General features: G+C 35.0%; 1 protein-coding gene across 3 annotated transcripts in view; it reads left to right on the top strand.

The window, feature by feature from the left end:
- KIF18A (kinesin family member 18A) overlaps window positions 1-13,592 on the top strand; it is a 30,477-nt gene extending 16,885 nt beyond the window's left edge. For all 3 annotated transcript variants that reach the window (XM_085062982.1, XM_085062983.1, XM_085062981.1), the window contains 4 exons: window positions 7,855-8,335; window positions 8,884-8,991; window positions 11,380-11,489; window positions 13,172-13,592. In XM_085062982.1, the coding sequence (XP_084919108.1) occupies window positions 7,855-8,335; window positions 8,884-8,991; window positions 11,380-11,489; window positions 13,172-13,305 (833 nt within the window). In that variant the 3' untranslated portion in view covers window positions 13,306-13,592. The remainder of the gene's footprint in view (window positions 1-7,854; window positions 8,336-8,883; window positions 8,992-11,379; window positions 11,490-13,171) is intronic.
- Window positions 13,593-22,110: the final 8,518 nt, after the last annotated feature.

Genomic DNA, 22,110 nt, shown 5'->3' with positions numbered 1-22,110 from the left:
TATTTAAATTCCCCATGAACTATTAAAACATGAGCATTTCATTTTATAAAATCATAAGACATTATTTAAGGAGTTGTCTTGAAAACCTTCTGTGTAGGTTTTCCAATTATTCTCTTATACTAAATGTGAACTTGAACTTTATGTTCAAGTAAGTAAATGGGCACCATTTTCAGTCAAGACAGACTTTTTTCAGTTGTAAGTGGTGTCTTTGCTGATGGTGTCCACAGAAATCTTTTGCAGTATTTTTTTTTTTTTGCTTTTTGGTCTTTGAAAGAGGAAATAGAAGGCATTAGTTTCACTGCTGTCCCCCTCTCACTGGATGCAGGATAAAACATGGTAGAAGCAACTGTCGTCCAAATTTTGCAACCTTTAAGGAATGGTTACCTAAAACACTATAGGTGTTGACACAATCTTCAGTACATCTTGGAAGGTGGGGAGGAAGAAAGTAATCCACTTACCAGTGCTTAATTTTTTTTTTCTGTTCACCACACAAAAGCAGTTAAATAGCTCCTTTCCAATTGTTTGTTTGAATTCATATTTGAATTCAAATACATTTGACTGTGTTCTGGAAATCCATTTCTCTTGTGCAGAATGTATACAACAAACTAATAAGAAAAAATCATAAACCAGAAAAAATTCATTAGCATGGGAAAATATAAAGTAGTGCAAGGGCAGCATCCCAATCAGAAATGGGAAGGATGTAGTAATTTCTTTTTTTCTTTAAAGATGAAATAAATTATTCAAGAATCCAGTTCCTGCTTCCTAAAGTTATCTCGGAACTATGCTCGGTAATTGTTAGCAAGAGCTGACCTCAGAACTTAGTGAACAAATAAAAAGAATTTGTATAAATCCCCTTGCACCTTTGGTGCATTGATATTTTATTATCTATAATTTGTTCAAGGTGTTGGGAAGGAAGTAGTGTTTTGCTCCAAGGTGGAAAAAACAAAAGAAACAAAAAACCACACTGGTTGTTATTCCTTATATAAAACCCCATATATTGTGTTTAACATATTTGCATGGACTGTGCCTTGTCATCAGGAAAGAGCAATGCAGTTCAATTCTTGTGATTTGGTTCTTATTTTTCCTTTGAGACACAATTTTTTTTTTTAATCTCCCATTTAATATAAATGTGTTGCCTTGTGTCAGAAGTTTCTTTTCTAAATAATTTAGGGGTGAAGGTACAAAAGTTTATTGGTAGCAATGCAATGATTCCTTCATATGAAATGTAAGTCAAGAGCATCTAGATTGAGGAAGAGAGTGTACCAGGTCTGCTAGTAACAAACTTCACGTATGGCTTTTGAACCTATGTTAACGCATTTGAAAGACAGTTTTTTGAGGTAAAATCCCTCTGCAAAAATGAGATTGCACTCCTGTACAAAACACAAAGCATTATGAGGAAAATACTCCTTTCCCTTCAGTGTAAGCTTACAAAGTAAATAATTATATCCCTTTTGTTGAACTCAGAAGTGTCTAGTGGCATATACAGTATCCATGCCTTATCCATATTTGGAAGTTTTAGTTATTAACAAACTACAATGTTTAAATTGGTAGTGATGCAGGAAACTATCTGCATTTAAAGACAGTGCTGAATTGTGTGTGTTGCAGACCTTGAGGCAGTAATCATTGCAGAAACTTTAATGGTGATAATGGTTTGCGTGCAGTTCTTTGAGTGAACCATGACGATGTTCAAATGCAAATGAATTGTTACTGGGTGTTTTCACATAAAAATTAAAATATTTTAAAAGTCACATAAATAACTTTTCTGATTATAAGCAGTGTCTCCAAAAGGTTAAAGCAGCTTCTGTTTCTGCAGGATAGGTAAAACTATGAAAGCAGGACCTTAACTTCTTGTGTGTTTCATTGGAATTGACTACATTTGCTAGCTGATCCTGAAGAAGGAAGTCCAAACTAGTAATTGATGTGGAAAAGCAAAGGTGAAAGGGTAGGGGAGTTTATTCTAAGTTTTGTTGAAGGTCTTCTACAGAAATAATTTCTTGGAATAGAATTCTAAATATTGTTATTTTATTGTATGAAGTGATTTTGATATTATCTTGTTATAAGATTCTTCTTCCTATCAGAAGTTTCAAAGTAGCAAAGAATTTCAGCTGATTTGCAGTAATGCCTAAATCTTTGTTTCTAATGAAGATTACTTCCTCGGAAAGGGTCTCATGTATTAAATAATATAAAGTTGCACTATGGGAGGAAAATACATTCCCTGGCCATTCATTTACTATCTGTTTCTATGGTCAAGTTATCAAGATAGTCAATTCTTGTGAATCAACTGTTGATTTGTAGTGAAAGCTAATTGAAGTTCATATGCTTTGCCAAAGCATATGTAGCACTTCACTACAGGAGTTGACTTCCTTCTATCTTGTTTTTCCTTTAGCCTTTGAAACCTTTAAACACCTTATGTAAAATTTTGACCTTAATTATAATTTAAAATTGTTGGTTTTTACAGAAAATGCTGGCTTCCCAGTATCTTCTTTTTTTACACATACATTAAAAATTTAGATTAGGCTTGTGTATGCTTCATGTAACCATAAATGTGCAGTGTCATGAACAGTTTAACTGTTTGTATCAAAGAAAGCACAAACTATGAAAACAAGGATGTATTTAGGTGCCCATTCTTAAGTGTTCATTAATGGGGAGTCATACAGTATTTAGAATTCAGATGGGTGGAGAGCTTTGACTGGTACTTGCAAGTATTTCTGTGAATGGGGAAGTTCTTGGCACTGTTTCAGGCATCCCATTTCCAGAAGCCTTACTGTACATTACCACTGAGAGGATGGAATTGATTTATAGGAGAAAAAGAAGCTATTGCTTCCCCATGTCACAAACATTGTGATCTGAAAAGTCAGTTTTTTATTTTGTGTGGCAGGAAAAGTTGGGGTATAGTTATACATAGTAAAATATTTGATTAGAAGTAGGAAAAGCATGTGTCTTGTATAGGAAAGATTTGTCTTATTGAAAAGCTCTTTCGTACTTTCTTATGACTTCTAAGTATTTTTTCTCACGCTATGTAAAACAGTACACCTGATCACTGGGACTTGCAAGAATGCAGCCTGGATTTTAGCCTTTTTCAGTTCACAGCTGTTGTTTGGGAACCTGTTGTGAAACTTGCCATCAGAGTGACGCCTTTGGGTCACAGGAATATTAAATAATTTAAATGCATTGACTAGACCTCATTTGCAATTTGGAATTCCATGAGTCAGTTGTTAAAAGAATGAAAACGTATGATTAGAATTGTAATTTGATCAATCAGTGGTAGCCCAGAAATGTTTATTGAAATGAATACATTAATATTTAATTTCACTTTAGCAGAGCAACCTGGTAGACTTTATTTAGCAGAGTTTCCAGAAATAATCCCCTTATGCATGTATTAGCATGAGTTCCAGAAGAAAAGTCTTGGCCATTATTTTGTCCCTAATGTCGATTAGAACTAACTCAATTCATCAGAGTTGTTTTGTCATGAGCTCTGCTCACTTTTGCTGTGACTCATGTTTCACACATAGTGCATTCTGCTTTTTGTATTAACGCACAGGGCTGTAAATATTTGGTGAATATCTGATATTACTATGTTTCTTGTCAGATAAATCAGTACTGCTGAGCAGTCTTAGGTGAACTGAGGACCAAAACAGCCTCATATCACTTGATGGGGGTGGTTGATCAGTGGATGATAGCTTTTGTGTTTAATTTCTGAGTGAATCTCTTAAATAATATCTTGAAGAATTTTGACTGTTATCTTCTATAAACATCAGCCTGAAATTAAGGATCAGCAAATCTGTGATCCCTAAAATATATTTGGAGTAATGTTTATTTTTAAAGAGAAGCATTGTAGCTTCTCTTCAAAGTGCTAGTTGAGGAAATACAACTTCTAAATTTTTCTTTTAAGCTACTTCATCAGGTTAACTGCAGCTGTTCTGTAGAGCATGTAAGTAATACATTTTTGTATATGAAATAAAAATATTATTGAATTATGTTGATCATATTGATGCAAAAGATTGAACTGTCTGTAAAATATGAAGAAAATATAGACCATAATTTCCCTGCCTTATTATGGAAAAGGTTTATTTTTTTAATAGTTGTAGTGTGTTGTTTATCTTTCAGTAGGAAAATAATGACAATACTTAATGATTACCATTCGACATCCATTCAGGAACTGTTTAGATTTGTTCTTCAAGGAAATATAAATAGCTCAACTTGGTTCTCCACTGTATCATCTCCAGTACTGTGTATTTAGAAATTTATGGAAGTAGTAAAGTAGAGTTTCTGTTGCAACTTGTATTGTCTGAGTCCCTTTTAAATAAACTTCTCAATAGAAGCTATTAAAAGCACTTGCGAAAAAATTAGCACCAAGCTTCAGTGTCTTGGTTCCTTAATAACATGGAAATAGCAGTGGCAATTCTTTATTTTGTGGGTCCAAATGTTTTTCATGCTGTATTTTTTTTTACTTTAGATCATAATTGTTTGGAGCTGTATGCAGTAGAGCAACAAACTAAAGTGGAACTGGGATTTTGGAGTTGATTTTGTTGCATCATATTTGGTTGATGTTATTTGGTGAGGCCATGTTAAATGTGATATTGCTGGTGATGTTTCTTTACCTGGTAACTGTGTTAGGAGCAACCTAATATTTTCACAGAAAGCTATGGGAAGGGTGCTTCTTAAATATTTTATATGATTTCCAACACTTTAATGACAAGAGAAGCTTGTTGTGTTTTAACTTAATTTTACAATGAGTTTTATTCCAGAAATAGATTTTAAAAATAGGTCTTTCTTTTTACTAACAGCTTGTATTTGCCTTATATAGAATTCCTGCAACTATTGTTATTAGTTTACTTGTATTATAGTATGAAAGGTTGTCCATTATGATGGAATTCATCAAATTATTTATGTTGGCAGTACTTTTGTGTTCTTTATGTATTTAGTTAATGATTTAAATGCTAGCATTTACAGTTAATTTTAAAATGCTTCCAATATTTAGGCCTGTAGAAGCTTCTAAACCTTGGCACTCCCACCAAAATGTTTCTCCATCAGACTTCCTTCTAGTAACTTCAGGACATTAGCGAAACCTCAGTGTCTTACTGTAAGCAAACTTTCTGAAACTGAAACCTCCCCATCCTAATGTAACAATGGACTAATAGAATTCTAACCATTATTTTCCCTGAAACAGACATTCAGATGCATATAAGTAGGAATAAAACCTAATAAATGAATATTTTAAATGTGTCCTGAGGTGTTTAATGGATAGTTATTTCAAACACTAGATTATATAAACCTTATTCTTGTATTTAAGAATATAAGATGTCAATATTCTTTTAAAAAAGGTTTGGATTCAGTTTTTGGTTGTGATGACTAGAATTTTGTTTTAAAGATTTGTTAGTCTATTACACTGAAGAATATATTGTACTCATTAAAACAAAATTAAAGAGCAAGCACATTAATGAAGCATTGCATTGTTGATAGTGTCAGGGAGTAGATGTTTTAAATTGTTCATAAATAAATTTCTTGTTTGTTAGTAACTCCTACCAGGTCTTTATCACAGTGGGCCTGTTTTATTTTGTGTGGAAGTAAAGATTATTGGGGGAACACTCAGGCTGTGTTTTACTACACTTTCTATTCCACATCTCATGGCAAATATCCTGAATTATCTTAGTGCTTAGATTGCAATTAAGGCACTGTATCTCAGCGACCTGCTGCATTTCACCTGGTGAAAGCTGGCCATGGATTAGATACACTATAAGAAAATAATACATTTTGCATTTTAACGAAGAAAAAGTCTTTTACATATATAAAGTGAGCTGTACAGAGGTGCACACATAGACAAATTCACAATTCAGTTATTTCATGTAAGGTAGTCCTCTCAGGCCCAAGTTTTCCATGTATGTGTTTCTTCAAAAATGAAAGTAACTTAATAGAATTGTAATCATGCATGTAATTGTCCACACTAATTTTCCCATAAGTAGTTTAAACATTGCTCATTGTGATACTGAGTCCTTGAGTGAGAAATGGATGTTTGCTTTGTTTTTGCAGTGGTTTCATTATTGAATTAAGTTGTGGCAACATAAAATAGACTTGTGGCCTATATATTACTGTCTAATTTACTTGCTACTTGTACACACTTTGATACTACCTGTTCTGTACTCCTGGACCAGGTCCAGGTATCATTGTGGTCTTTAAATCCTTTGCTGTCTCTCATAGCTCTGTTTTGTATCATCTCATGTATCTGGGTATCCAATCATATGGCATGTGTAGTACCAAAGTATGTAAGTAAAAACAGTGTTGACATCATCCCTCACTGGCTTTTCTTCCATGAAGATCTTACTTATCTTGGGCCTTTTCCCCAAGACCTCTGATTTCTGAATGTACTTGGAGAATTGGCTTTTTTTAAAGCATCTTGGCAAATTGGGTTGCAGCTGGGCAATGAAGTCAAAATTAAATGGGGCCTGAGGAGTGGTAAGCAGAGAAAAAACTACAGTTATTTAAGCCATGCTTTCTGTAACAAATCAAGCTTGTGGAGGTGAAATAATGTAATACATACGTGTGTTTAATCAATCTTTGTCGTCTTCAAAGAATGTTCTCGGAACATTTAAAATGCCCTAAGTGTTAACACATGAGAGAGAACTATAGAAGCATTCAGACTGAGGAGTCCCAACTAGCTTTCTTGGTCTGAGGCAAAAATAGAATGAAATTTTAGAAGAAATAAATATTTATCAACACTGTTCTAGGAATACCATAGCTAATTCCTGAGTAACTTGCATCAATTTAAAAAGCAGGTTTTTTTGCAGTTTAGTTGCTCATAGGCATGGAGTAGGCAATGCAGTAAGAAGTATGAATGTGTGGCTGCCAGCTGAAGGGGAGCCAATCCATAGGCATTTTAAGGATACTAGGCTTCATTTCTTAAATTTGCATTGGAAGTTAAATATAGAAGCACTTGGGGTTTTGACAGCCCTCTCCTGCTCTTGATTTGTTTAAAAAAGAAATTCCGTATTTTTTTGTTATTAACTATGTAAGTCACCAGTTGCCTACCCATTTGAACAGTGAGCTGTGTCTCAAAATGATCCTCCTTCACTGAAAGCTTGAATAGCTTGAATAAAAGAAAGGCTTTTCTGTCTTACTTTGGAGGTTGCCTTTGTTACCACCTGCTTGAAAATAAAAATATTATGACACTTCAGAAAAAATAGTTTAAATGAGGATGAATGAGAATGGCCAATTACACAGTATTGCTTGCTTTGTTTTTGAGGGTGGAGGAAGGTGTTAGTAAGGAGCTTTGCTCCCCACAGTTGATGTAGCAGGGTGACAGAATCCTAGTAACTTCTTTGCTTCCTGCCTTCCAAAACCCTACTTTCTCATTTGTGGTGTCAGAGAATTTTGTCCCTCTAAGTGGTTCTATGTAATTCCTTTTTCAACACTCTCATTATTCTGCATGGGATAATATTCTCATTATTTTATGCTGGAGAAAAAATGCCTGTGATGGGGAGTCAGCTGTAGATTACTGTGATGGTACCATCTTAAAATAGGAGTTTTGTCATGGTGGTGCAATAATTTCCAATACTTTTAGTCTTCCATTCCCTCTTGCCATGTGTTATATTTTACTTGTGATTATTTGTATAATCTCTGAGATTAACTATGTCAATCTATGCATGTTCCTAATACTTTGAGTGTCACAGAGCAAATACATCTTAGACAATGCTGCAATAGAAATAATTTCATTTATATGGTCAAATTAATATGTGTATGAAATAAATAGTATTTTTAATAATTTCTCTTAATGTCTCAGTAGGGAAGAGGAGAGAAAAAGCAAGATTTAAGTATGTACAGATAGATGTCCTAACCATTGCTCCTTATGTTTCACAGGCACCTCTTTTGGTTCACCATCACAAGAAATGAATAAAAATCCACAAGTATTAGAATATACAGAACCACCACAGAAAAGAACCAGAAGGAAGCTAATGGACTCTCCAGTTACAGCCCCAAGTCCACTTGCCTCCAGCCAATCCAGCCTCCAGCACCTGGAGGATTCTCTTGCCAAGGATGTTTGCCCTATTGTGTATACACCAGACTCTTGCAAAAACCCAGTACAAGGCTTCTGTACTCAGACTGTGGTAAAGAAGGCTTTACACCTTGCAGGCCTAGAGGAACTCAGTGCCTGTAGTACAGATATGCCAGTCAAAAAGGCCAGTATTATGGACACTACATGTGATGTAATCCCAGAATGTGCTGAAGATGTCATGAACTCAACAGTAATTCTCTGTGAAGGTACAGATGAAACATCTGAAATGTCTGCTTACTCATCTGTGAAGGAGTCAGAGCCATGCAGCAACAGCATTGTGCAAAGGTATTTTCCTTTTATATGGGCAAGAAATATTACCAAATAATTTAATCCTGTGTATCTTTACAGCTGTGTTTTTCCATTTATATCTGTTTTATAAATAAACCAAACATTTTGAAAATCAAACCCTCAATTTTGATCAACATCAGATTCAATTCTGCCATTATTTGAAGACAGTAGTATGTTAGTGACAACAAATGAAGTTGAAAGCTTATCCTGTTTAAGATATGTACCAAAATACAGCACTTTTGAAATTGATTGTGATGCCTCAGGCAAGTTACTTTCTCTAAGCCTTGTTTCCTGTCTGTAAAATGGATACTTAACCTCTCCACACTGTGAAATGCCATGCTTAAAGCTGCTATGTATGTCTGAAGTCTGCAAAGCTGCCTTGAGTAACATTAATGAAATGAATTTCCAGTTTTCCTTTTCAACTTAGCATATACTTGTTTACAGTTAAGAACAAATGCATATTATTTTATATTATTTTATATTGTTTATATTATTTTACTTTTACCAAGAATGTATTTTACCAAAATGTAATTCTTTTATTTCAGACTTGATCTTTCTTCCTTAAGAACCAAAAATTCTGCTTCAGAATTTCTTCAGAAGCCCTCATATATGGCAATGACTGCCGCTGCTCAAAGGAAAAGAAAGGTACTAAGGTAAGATTAAATTAACTCTTCTATACAAAATGAGTTTTCATTTCTTATGTTCTTACTTTAGTTTTGGTATTCTATTTTACATCTGAAAGCATCTTACACAAGTCATTTGGACCTGCATATGATGTGTTAATTCAAATATGTTTGAATTCAATTGAATTTTTTTCTTTGTTTTTCCTGGCAACTTCAGTAGATTTTTTTTTTTAATCTTGGTTTAAGAACTTCTGTTTTAATAATTACAAACTAATATCATGTCTTGTATAGCTGCTGTCTACTCAATAGAAAGCTGGTACATCAAACTGAAAAGAGAAATTTCATCATCAATTAAAAATCTAAGTTTTTTGAAAATGTTCTGCCTTTGCTGGGGCACGTTAGAAACTACCAAAATAGCAAGCAGGGGAAAAAATACATATGACAATACTTATGTGGTCAAGTTTGTTTATTTTCAGTCTCATATATTGTGACTTAATTTTTGCCATTTGCTCTAGGAAGGACTTTAATGTCATCAATTCTGGTTTATAATGCTAAAAGAGGCTTGTTAGCAGGAGCACCAGAAAAGCTGAAACTGAATAGACACCAAGTTGAATTCTATTTGGTTTTTTGTGTGTGTATTTCTTTGGTTGGTTTCAAGGTTTTTTTTAATGTGTTTAATCCTGAATAGCTTTGAAACAGCTGATTTATTTTTTTTTCCTATTTCCAAAAGTCAAAATTGATACAACTATCTTGCTAGGATGAGGAATAAACTCTTTAGCCTGTAAGATGATAAAAGAGGCATTGCTCACATTTAGAAGTAGCTGATTATGGATTTGTGAATTTAGCAAAATAAATCACCTGCTCTCTGAAACCAGGCAAGTTTTTTCTAGATTCTCCCTAGGGAGAGATATGGGAACTTTTGGAGCCTCATTTGTCTGGTCTTAAGGTAAAAGTTCTCAGACAGGCTTTTGAAGTACACTTTTTGTAGTAACTGTGTACTAATTTCAAAACATATATATATATAAAAATATATATATATAAAATGTCTGTATGTATATGCTTATTTCTTCCCAAAAGACTAGCTCTTTCTGCTCATCTTGTTTCGTTTGTGTCTCAAACATATATTTCCCAGTTTCCAAGTCAGAATTACACTACAGAAAAATCCCACAACTTTTGTTCCTTTTATAGGGATTATTCTGCCTCAGTAACTTGTCTGTAGACTGAAATTCTTTATGGTTTTGTCTAGCAGTTGGTGATGAGGAGAAGGAATGAAAACACATTCGTGAAAGAAGAAAGGAACGTGCTCTTACTTTTCAGATAGTGTCTTCATTCCGTTCTTTCTTTTTCCTTTTCTCTCCCCTGCTTTCCCTGATTGAAGTGGTTTGCTCCAGTCATTCATCTCCTACTAATGTTAGAATAAAAATATAAATTTCAGTCATAATCTACATTAGAAGTATAATTTGGAACAGTCGTATTTCAAGGATGAGGGATAAGAGGCAAGACAGTCATAATAGAGAGACTATTTTACCAAATAACGTTAGTCTTATTGGCATAAGTTCTCTTGCAAGAAACATGCATGAGTGGATTTTTAGGGCTGGCACAGGGAAAGTCTTAGTCTTTGCTTCTTGCTATGTATTTTCATTTAGGCAGAAGATTATTATTAAGAAAGTTAGTGTGAGTTAGGGGACTATAAAGTGGAAAGAATACAATGTTTATCACATGAATAGGAAAAGCATAGGAACCTGGGACATAAATACAATTAGTTTATGAGGCTGTCTTGCAGAGTGGAACTGAGGAAGTTTGTGAGGCACTTGCAAAAGGGTGAGATCAGATAGGTTCATAATTTTCTCTGTAGACCTTAAGTCCATCACATAAAGTGCAATAGATAAAATATAGAGGTTTTGTTTTAATGAATTTGAAGCTGTAACTGTTTTCTTGCAGCTTAGTTGAAAAGTATTGTCTGCTACAAAGCCACCCCCTCCAACTGTGTTGGAGGCTGTAGAAAAGTTATTGTAGCAATAAAAAAATGTGATTTGTTCAATAAACACAGCTTGGTCATCTCAAGGACTTTGTAACATGCCTTAAGATTATTTCTTAGTATAATTTGTATGTGATGACAATCAAACTGGCTTCTGTGGTTTAAAAAATAAATTGACATATTGTCCTGCCTTTTAACACAAGTGGCAACATTAGTTCTTATTTTCACATTTGGAGCATTCTTGTAAAATTATAAAAAGGAGAAAGGGGAATAGTGGCTATGGATTTACATAATAAATTAGGTTATTTCTTGCATTCTGTTATGATTCTATGAACACTGGATAATATAATTTAAAGTATTTCTACATTGCAAGGCCTAAACTGCTGTAATAAGCCTAGTGACTGTTCTGAAAGCAAACTCCTTTCTGGCATCTTTTCCAGTTCTACATCAAACACGGTGTTGGGCAGCCTGCAAGACCCAGTTTCTGCAAAACGCCTTCGACAGGACACCTTGTTAAGCCAAGCAGCCTTGCGAGTTCCCCAAGTGGCTGGTGAGTGCTAGAGCTTGAATGGATGACACTGCACTGGGAACAGTGATTGCCCAGCAAGTGCAAAATTAAGATTGCTACTCAATTTGTGTTGCCAATTTAATAGCAGGTATTGCTGTGATAGTACACTGAGCGTTGGTTTGAATAGTATCTCCCTTTATTAAAAAAAAAAAATCAGAATGTCAGTTTTACAGACAGTACCTTAGGAAAAAAATCAATATTACTACAAGGTTGTTGGCAGAACCTTTTCCCCAAGAGCCAAGGCCTTCCACCTAAAATTGTTTGTGTACTTGTTGAGAAATTCAGTGAACTTTATTACCAGTTTTGTCTTTGCCCAAGTGGGGTTTATCAAGAAGTAAAATTCTCTAATAACTTCTGTACCTATTTTTAATTGTTTGCTTTATTTTACAACACCACACTGATTTGTTTTAAAAAAAAAGTTTTTTTCAGAGACTTATTGCTTAAAATTTGGGGCTTTTTTGGGCAAAAACAATAACTGAGGAAGAATTACTTTGTTTCTAACAAACTGCTGGTAATGATACTAACAAGTTCTACTCTGTGAAAGTTTGCTACAATTATACAGCTTCTCTCTGAGGTGCATAAATCTTTACTGTAATAACATCAGTTAAAAATAATTTTTTCAACCTTAGTTCACAAAGGTCTTCACAATTTTATAAAAACCTTTGCCTTTTCCAGTTCATGGTAATAAGTCGTTTGGCACCTGCAGCAGATTTTAATGTGCTAAATCCATACAATTTTCCTTTCATCTCTACCCAGTTGTCTCCTTTTCCTCTCTATCCTCAAAAATACACTCAGTGATCTTCTTGGGCTGTTAAAAGGAGATCCAAGATTAGTTTTAAAATTTTAGTCTGCTGTTCTTATGAAATAGTTCCATTTTGTGGCTTTTTCCAGTGGCACAGGTAATACACTGGTTTTACAGCACGTACATGTTTTTAACTAAAAATTGGTGTGAGGGAGCAAGTATGTATGAAAATGTCTTCTTCTCATGTATTCATGAGAGATGTTGAGGTTGTATTACAAGAAACTTTCTGGAAACTGATTATCTGAGTCTAAACTCTAACCATGTTATTTGGCAAAATGCATACACAGTTATATCAATATCTACTACGATAGACTGGGTTATGAAGTTGCCAATATTCAGTCACTACTCTGGAATTAAGGAACTGTAATGAAGAAGCACATTCTGAAATAGGAAATAAATTTTGGATTCTTCGATGTTTGACTGAATGTGAAATACAATGTATTTTCAAGAGTGTGTATTGCAAGAGCAGCAAAACCATAACCAAATCTCTAAGAGGAAGAGTTGTTTTCAGATTAAAAAGACAAAACTTTCTCTAATAACAGCGTTCCTTTTTCAATGTTATTTTATAATAATGAGGATTAACAACATTTTTACATCTTTGTGTAGACCACTGTGTCTTTTTAATAGCATCTCCTGTCAGTTGAGGCTCTAATCATGGGTCTTTCTCAGTAATTAAAACACTGGATTACTGAGCTGAGAGTGATTACATTTTTACATATTAAAATTAGGCTTTCAGTAAGGGAAAAGAATGTGTAAAAATTCTTAAAAGTATTCTGAAAAGGAGGTCCATGTAGGCTAAATGCTACTTATATTTATTGAATGAGTGTTTCCTTATTTCTGATAATATTTCTTTCTTCACTAGGAATTAAAATGAAGAGCAAAAATCAAAGACAGACTATGTCAAGAAACTTTGTTGGAAATGTCTCACTGGATGTTAAATCAAGGACATCAAAAAATGTTTTACTTCATGTCTCCAAGAAAAAAAATAGAATTTAGTTCTGAGTTCGTATTTCAAGCAGCACTGATGGATAGCAAATGAGAATAGAGTAACTTATGTTTTCCTCTTGCAAATAGTTTTGAAAATTTTGTGATAGGAATGTTAGAAAAACTATTTTGACAAAAGATTTTTTGTAATTTCTTTTGTCTTTCTGAAGTTTTTAGTCTGTTGCTTCGTTGTAAATGTTCCTGTTTCTTTTTTCAATTTAATTCAGTTGTAAATATGTTTTTATGCTAATTACTTCAAATAAATTTTTAATACTAAGAGCAATATGACGTGAAACGTATTTCTAGCAACAGCGTTCCTTTCTCCTCTTATGAAAAATGTCTAAATTAATTTTACAAATACTGTTATAAGTACACGTAGTTTATAATGTGTCTTCTAGAAAATGGTTGATATTCAGAGACAGAGCAATTTGTATATAGTTGTGCTGTAACCTTGACATCCTTCCTGGCCTTAGCAATGTGATTCTAATGTGTTTGGTCTGTGCAAATGCAAGTGTGTGACTTTTCCCAGTGTAGGGAAAGCCTAAGGAAAAAGTCCAGTAAGTAGTTTCAGTGGTGTCAGACAACCCTGAAGCAAGGAGCGTCCGTCCTGATCAGTTCAGTAATGAAGGATGCTACAGCATTTATTCTTAACACATTGGAAGAGCATTTTTTAGAGGGCTTCTGAAGAAGAAAGTGGGAACTGCATGCAAAAGCTTTCAGGACCACTTGTGGAAGAAGCAAACAATGTTGCAGAAGCTGATTTTGTTGGGGAAGTTCAAAGAGGAAGAAATAAGTTCTTAAGAAGTAGAGTTTACTAGTTAAAAATACTGAGACAAGAAAAATTGAATCCTCCTATTTGCATTTTAAAAGGAGTATAGGTAATACAGTTATGGTGAGCCTGGGATCATGCTGGTAATTTAATGAGAACTGAGAAAATATTAGCCATGGAAAAGGCTTGGTCAAAGCCTGAAAACTAGAATTTGGGACTTGTCCACATAGCAAGGGTATGTAATTTCAATGGAGTGAAGAGAGAGGGTCACTTTAACATTTCCCTATCGTCATGAACAAGATTTTGGAAGTAATTTTAGTTTATAATTTTGATACCTGACACAACTAAAGTTGTAAAGACCATTTTTGATCTCTAGGATTTTTTCACATTCTCGGTGTTGAATATAAAATGTGCACCGGGAGCTTCTTTTGATATCACGTGTGCAAGCAGCATGTTGAGTTTTGCCTATATAGTTGTAACATTCATTGCTCTTGTGGCATGTAAGACTTACACATAGATGTTCACAGCAATCTTGAAAGGTTCTTAGGCAAGCTTGTGCATGCACAATTTTGATATTCAGTCAAAACATAAAAGTGATGAATCTTGACTTAATGTGTTTTGCATACCCTTGAGTGGAATTGTTTCAATTGCAACACTTGCAGGGACGAAAAAAAAGAAACATTGAGGAAATTAAAAACTGTCATGAGAAGTGATTCAATCAGAAGTTGATTATACATTTGTTAGCTAGCTATGTATTTGCCATTTATAACTAGCATAAATTAACTGTTTCCAGAGATTATAAGAGATTGAAGCAGGACTTCTGTATTTCAGATTGCTATTGAGTAATATTCTGCACTATTAATTGTACATACACTTGTTTTCTTACCTAGTGTGTACACATCTAGACTTCATAAGTAGAAAGTGCTTTGCAGCACATTCCACACACATTGCTGGCACAAAACTTTCCATAACTTTTTATTGCCTAATAAGTTTTTTTTGTCAGATTGCCAGTTAAGTAGAAAGCAAAGTGTATTTGGGAAGCAGTGGAGGTATGATATGGCCCGTTTCATTTTCTTTCCAATCTGACTGCTACCTGCTGGCTTGTCTCTACAAACTAATTTGAGTAATAGCATTTATCTGAAGTACACATTTCATTGATTTCACTGTTGTACCATGCAGGGTTAAATCATGTCTGTGTTGCAAGTGTGGAAAGGATGTTAAAGATCTTGTCCTTCTGGGAAATTCTCATGAAAACATGGAAAGGCTGCGCAGTATAGTTTGTACTATCGTTTGCTTATTGTTGTTGCAGGACAGTGAATTTATAGGAGTTATCTGAAGCATAGGCTTGGGAAGCTGTGAGTATTTGTTCCTGGGGATGGAATTGGGTACAGAAGAAAGAATATGCAGAGAACAATACTGTTGTCAGTGAGGCTATGGAGGCTGAGCCATTTCTGATGGGCTCTACATCTTCATATCCATTTTGCTAAACATTGTTTTCATTACTAAGTGCACACAAATGGCAAGTCTTTTAGTGACCCTTTGAGTAACTACCTTAGCTGTGCATGTGGACCTGCACAGCTGTGCTTCAGTGTATTGTGCCTTGTGCATAGCCATGTTGAAAGCCAACTGAAAAATCACTTCTGTTGATTTTTATAGAATTGTAGCAACCTGATAATAAACAAAGAGTTGTGCAGACTTATATCTAGAGACACGTGTAGATTTCTACAGGTGTAAGGCCCCAGTCAATTTGTTCAACAAGGCTTCTTTTAAAAGGGCTTACAATGGTTCATGTACTCAGAGTTGGACACATGGGAGAAATACTGACAGGATACTCTGGAGAGCTCACTGGCAAAATCAAGATGCCAATATTTCCAGTGTCTGACAACAGGTTCTATGAAATGATGTGATTCTTGGGGCTGCACAGTGCAGCCCCAAGTTGGACTTTGGTAATCCTTGTGAGTTGCTCCCAAGTCAGAATACTCTGTGATTCTATCATCAAGATCACACACAAAATAATTGTATCTGCTGTCCAGTCAAACTGACAAAGCATAAGAACTTGATTGAATTATTATATAAAAGTAATTTATGGTGGTAGGAGAAGTTTCTATAGCAGTCTGAAGGTAATGAGGCATCTACTCATTTGAACAAATGTTTTGGGATATCCTCTGCTGAGGCAGCTTGAGTCTCTTGTACTTGCAAGTTTGGGTACTTTGGCTGCAGAAGACAGCAGGTACTGTTTGGAAGCCTGACAACATAATGCAAAAATAGATTTATGTTAGCAAGGTGGTCCACCATGAAAATCATTTGGACTTCTCACTAGTTTTTTCTCGCTTCAATTGAATTTTTAAAAATGTGAGTCTGTAAACAGGCATGAGGAAATTAGTTTTAACAACTAGACCAGGTAAACATTCTTAGAAAATGCATCCACTGTAGGTGTAAAATATGTAGTGTTCCCTGCAGGAAATTCCAAGATCTGACTTAATAGAGAATAGACATAGTGGTAAATGGCCTATTTAATTTTTTTATGTAGTGCTCTTGGAAAAATTATTCCTGATTTCCCTGTTGTTTTAAATTTAATTGCGCTACATGCACTAGGTCCAAAGATTTTATGTAGCATGACTGTTGTATGTCTAAGATCTACAAGGGAATGATTGAATCTAGCAGTAGAATAAATCATGCTGTAAAAAAATTTAACTAAAACAATTTTCATTTTATGTTTGAATTTTAGTCTGCTTTATTGCTGGCGTTATTTTTAACTGAATACTTGTAGTTATATTTCACAAGGTACTACAGTAAGGTGGGGAAAACACTGTTTTCACTACTAGCTGGCAAATGCACATAGAGGCTGCTGTACCTTGCATTTCAGTGAAGCAGTTATTTCGTTTACTTAGAGATGTCTCCAAAAGGAAAAGATATTCAGCTAGACTAACATGAGATATAATAGGAGTTCTGTATTCTGAAGGAGACTGGGAAACCAGTAAACCAGTGAATGAGTTAACGATATGATTAACATGAAACATATTTTTATTGAAATTAAATAGATAAATTCCTATTGTTCATCCCAAATTTATCAAGACAGTAACATAATGGAAATGTCTTTCAAAATCAGGAAATGCCATTGTAATTGAGGCTTAATCATGTGTAGATCCAATAGTCCCTCCTGGCACTGATGCAAATTACACCTCTAGACACCAAAATGAATGCCCAGGCAGAACATAGGTGTGATGCCTCAAAGTTTATGCATCACTCTCTTAACATGCTCACATTCAGCAGCTTTTGTAAGCAGGGGTAGGGGGGGAGGGAAGCCCAGAAAAATCACTATTTAACCTGGGAAGGGGAGGAGAAACTAAAAATGTTTAAAAATAATCTGGGCAGATAGATACTGAAGCTGTTCACCCAAAGTATCTATCAAATCAGACTTTGTGGGGAAAGGCGGGGAAGGGAACAAATACTTAAGACAGATCAAGGAGAAGGTTAGAAGTCAAAATCTAAATCTTTCAATATTGTAAGTAAAAATGTGGAATTTGTATTCATATAAGAAAAACAAAAATCATTTTAAATTAAAAATTTTCAAATTGTTTGCTGAAAGTGAAAGTTAGTAATTAAATAATACACCTGTCTGGTGAATAGTGGGTGAAGGGCTGGTGCATAGTGGTTCAGTAAAAAAGTAGTCAAAGAGAAAAGGACATTATAGAGACCTTAAAGGAGGTAGAAATCTGAAAGGAATTATTGAGGTACATTAAATGAGACCTGTCAGAACTTTTCTTGGCAAGAGATAGGTAAATTTGTCATTTGAAACTGAATTATTCAGTTAGCTGAAACAAAAGCTAACTATGAAGATTTGGAGGGACATGTCAGTTGCTGAAGGACTAGGCAATAAAATAACAAATGAAACTCAATGTCAATGAATGCAAAATAATGCACAAGAAAGAAAACAGCCCAAACTGTACATACATGGCAATGGGTTCTCAAATGGGTATTATTACTCAGGAAAGAGACCTTGGAGTTATATAAAAATGCCATGAAAATATCATCTCTCTGGTCAAAAAAGCACAAGAATTAATAGAGAACAGGTCATTGTGTGAATTCCTTGCCTGGATCTTGGTGTTGTCCAACATATTTCAAATAAATGTAGTTGAATAACAAAGGGTATAAAGATGGATGAGAGGAGCAATTAAAGTAGTGAACAGCCTGAATAACAGTAATGCAGTTTTGGAGCACTTCACCCTGGAAAGTAGGTAATTGAGGAGTTATGACTAAGGCATATGAAATAACGAGTCATGGGGAAAGGGACTAGGCAACAATTATTCACCCTTTCTTACTGTATGAAAGCTAAATGGCAGGTTCAAAATACATGAAATTTCTTCCTTGTATAGCATATTTGATGACAAGGTCTGGAATTTAAAATATGATGAATGTCAGAAGATTTGAGTTCAAAACTAATTACTCAAACCTGTAGAAGAAATGGTTATGGGGAGCTGTTGAACACAGAGGGAGACTGATGCTTCAAGTGCTCAGAGCAGTGAGCATATAGAAAGGCAGGAGGGTGTGTTCAGCAACATTCATATATTTGGCTCTGATTTTTCCTTTAGTATCTGCTATAGGGTGTTAGTAAAGAGAGGAGGCAGGGCTTACTAGACTTTTACCTCTCGTATGTCTAGTCTGAGTTTTTCCCTAATACCTTCAGTGCTTCCTGACATCCTGTGTGGTCAACAGAGAAAGGAGGGTGGAAGAGACTCTTCCAGAAGGCAGCTCAGCATGGCAAGCTGACTTGGATTCTTTTGGCAATACACTCACCTGGCAGGTAAGTCTTGTTCCTAGAAGACCCTCAAGTATGGCAGTCTAGACATATCTTCCCAAGTGAAGTTTAGGTTTACTCTTCATGTATGGAGTAAATTTATAAGGCACCCTAATAAAGAACAGATTGAGGTTTCTGAGCTTTTAGCCTATTTTGGGCATGTTTCTGAGATTTGAAGTCTTAGATAAGAGTCTACCCTAGTTGAGATTAAGAGGTCCAGGAACCATAATGGCCTTCAAGTGCTGGTTTTTGATCTAAGTGGGGTAATGGCTTCATGTAAATTATGAATTCTTGCTATAGAAAGTAATAGAAAAAAATACAACAAACCAAAACAAACCCCAAACAAAAAAAACAAACAAACAAAAAAAACCCACAGAATTTTCATGTATTCCAATATTGCTGTAAAACTTGGAAATAGTAATTTTCATCTTGCATTATAATCTTATTGCATAGTCTGGCTTTGCTTTTTCATTCAGTTCACAGTTTGTCTTCCCTCCAGTTGGCCTTTAGGTCATGCATTTCCTAGTCTTCCTAACATTCTGTGGCACTTCTGCTCTTGTTCACATTAAAGAGAAAATATATGGTGAACATTCTGAAAGATACAGGGAGATTAATTTTGTAATTGTTTCAGGATGTTTCATTTGAGGATCATTGAGACATTAAAGATTAAGACATTTTTAAGCAATGAAAATTCCACTGGAAGGCTCTAAAAACTATATTGCCTTCACACAGTTCACACATCCAGAAATTGAAGGTGCTATGGAAATTCACTTAAATATAGATTAAATATGATAAAGTATATAGAAATTATAGAAGATTTTCCTGATTAATCAATTCCCATTCCTCAGCCCCTGGTCTAAGGCTAAGAATGCTCATGCATGATAGTTTGTGTCTCTCTAACTTTTCCCCTTTGTACACAGGCATCTTACCTAGTCTCCAGTTTAAACAGATAAGATCAATGTTTTTTCTTCAATATCTATCCTTTTTGATAGAATTGCTTTCATCATGATCTGGAATAATTTAGTGAAGAGAACAGAGCTCTATACAAATTCTCATTTGCTGTGTAGATGGAAGAAATCTTGTGGAAGACACAATGGAAAGGAAAGAATGCTATTTTGGTTTTTGGCCAGAGTGATGGTTTCCTTTAGGCAGTGGGCTCACCATTCACAAAAAATCTTTTGGAAGTCCCTCCATTTTCAGTGCTTGTTTTGAGACAAGTGAAGCGTGTTATCAAAAAATGTTGAACATGTGCAATATTTTGCATTCATGGCAGCAACTGGTGGAATCAGGCTCTTTGCTCTGAACATATGAAAAGGCTTTAAAAAAAAACTTAGCTTTTGGAAAACTCAGAACCTTAGACTTTCAAAATTGGCAAACAAAATTAGCTGACACTCTGAACATTTTGGCTTTTATCTTAAATATTCCATTTCCCTTGTGTAAAATAGTGATAAAAATATCCTCTGACTTCAAAAGGGTGTTGGGAGGATCAGTTCATTAATGTTTTCAAAGAATTCAGATGCTGTAGTGAAATCACCATATAAAATCCCATAAGGAAATTAATAATTCTGTATTCATTGTAGGCTGTGGGTTATGGTAAATCAATAACACATGAGATTATATACTGCATGAGAGGGGTATCAAAAGAATATTTTTTCAGCAGTCTTCCCTTCTGTGAGTGCTGTCCACTCAAGGCACTCTGTGTGTCAGGAGCAGCACAGAAAGCAATGCCAAAGCTATGGGGAAAGGCATCTGTGCTGTAGGAATGGACACTCAGGGACACTTTCACATTGCACAGGCACCCTTAAAAATGTTATTTTGATTTGACAGTCAAACATTGTCTTAGGATAAAGTTTAGCTAGTGCTGTTAACATGTTTTCAAGTAACTGAAACGTATTTGTTTAAACATCCGCTGGGAGAATCCTGTTGATACAGTTTAAAAGCAGCCCTACACTTCTTGAACCTAACACAACATATTTCAAGTACCTGTCAGAGAGCTTTACACAACCCACAATGATTGCAAGGAATGAAGATTTCTGGAAACAACATGGCAAATGCATTGTAATTGCTGTCATGAACCTGAGGATGCCATTAAATTAGATAACATGGGGATTTACAGATTTGGCAACACCAAACATCTTTGTTTCATAGAGTAAAAAAAAATAAGCCACACAGAACTGTTGAAACTATTCAGAGCTGTAAGAGTTGTAAATGGTTAAGCAGAAACTCCAGTTAACACCTGTACTGATTCCAGTCAGGCTGCTATAACAGAAAATGAAATCAGAAGCTGATGGAAATCCAGAAGTGGATGGAACAAAGCTGCACAGTTTCTGTAACCTTATTCAATATCTCCTCTAAACATCTATATTTAAATAGTGAAGAATGGAAGAAAACATTAACATTAGTGGAAACATGTAGGTGTTATTAATGCATGTAGTCAACACATCCCTCAGCTGAAGGAGGAAGGCTGCAGAAGCTGATGCTATGGGAGCTCAGTCTGGCACAAAGCAGAGGCAGGATGGGCAGCAGGAGGAACACAACCCTCTGGGACAACCATGATATGAGCAAGCCAGTGGTGACAACTGTGCAGCACAGTGAGAGTTGTTGAGAAAGAATGTTTACCTGTGGAAAGTCAGGTGATTAGATATACGCCTCAGTAACTGACTTGTTTGGGGACATTCTGGACTATAGATAGGTAAAGACAAAGTAAGACAGTACAGGGACTGACAATCTAAAAAAAAACCCAGCCAAACAAATAAAATAAATTAACCAATAAACAAACAAACAAAAAAACCCACAAAACATAAAATCATTTGACAATTGCATGAAGATATTAAAACAGTCGTTCACATAGAAATTTGATTCCTTGAACTATTACATCTAGGCAATCTAGGCAGTTAGGTACTCAAAACTGACTTGAGAATTTAAGAAATCCATATTTACTGGGCAAATTCTGAGTGGTTGGAGCTCTGTGTGTTTGTGAGCAGTCAGCTGTCAGAAGAAGCAAAGGGTCTTTGGTGGACAATACTGCGTTGTGGCAGAACAAGTGGATTTTCATCTGTAAGGCAGGCACTAAGAATTGCAAAGAATGGTATTTACACCTGCCAATTTTCAGTAATAGAGATGTCCATAAAAGAGGAAAAATTTCAAACCAAGAGTTTTTTGTTGCAATATTTATTTCTCAATGATTCAAGCTTTTTTCTTCTGAAGACAAAATAGGTGGGTTTTTTAATTGTACACTCAACAAGAATAA

This window comes from Lichenostomus cassidix, chromosome 5 (genome assembly GCF_008360975.1).
Source record: "Lichenostomus cassidix isolate B80296 chromosome 5, HeHo_3.0, whole genome shotgun sequence".
NCBI classification, from domain to species: Eukaryota; Metazoa; Chordata; class Aves; order Passeriformes; family Meliphagidae; genus Lichenostomus; species Lichenostomus cassidix.
The sequence above is the reverse complement of the archived record's forward strand: the minus strand, read 5'-3'. Positions and strand labels throughout refer to the sequence as shown.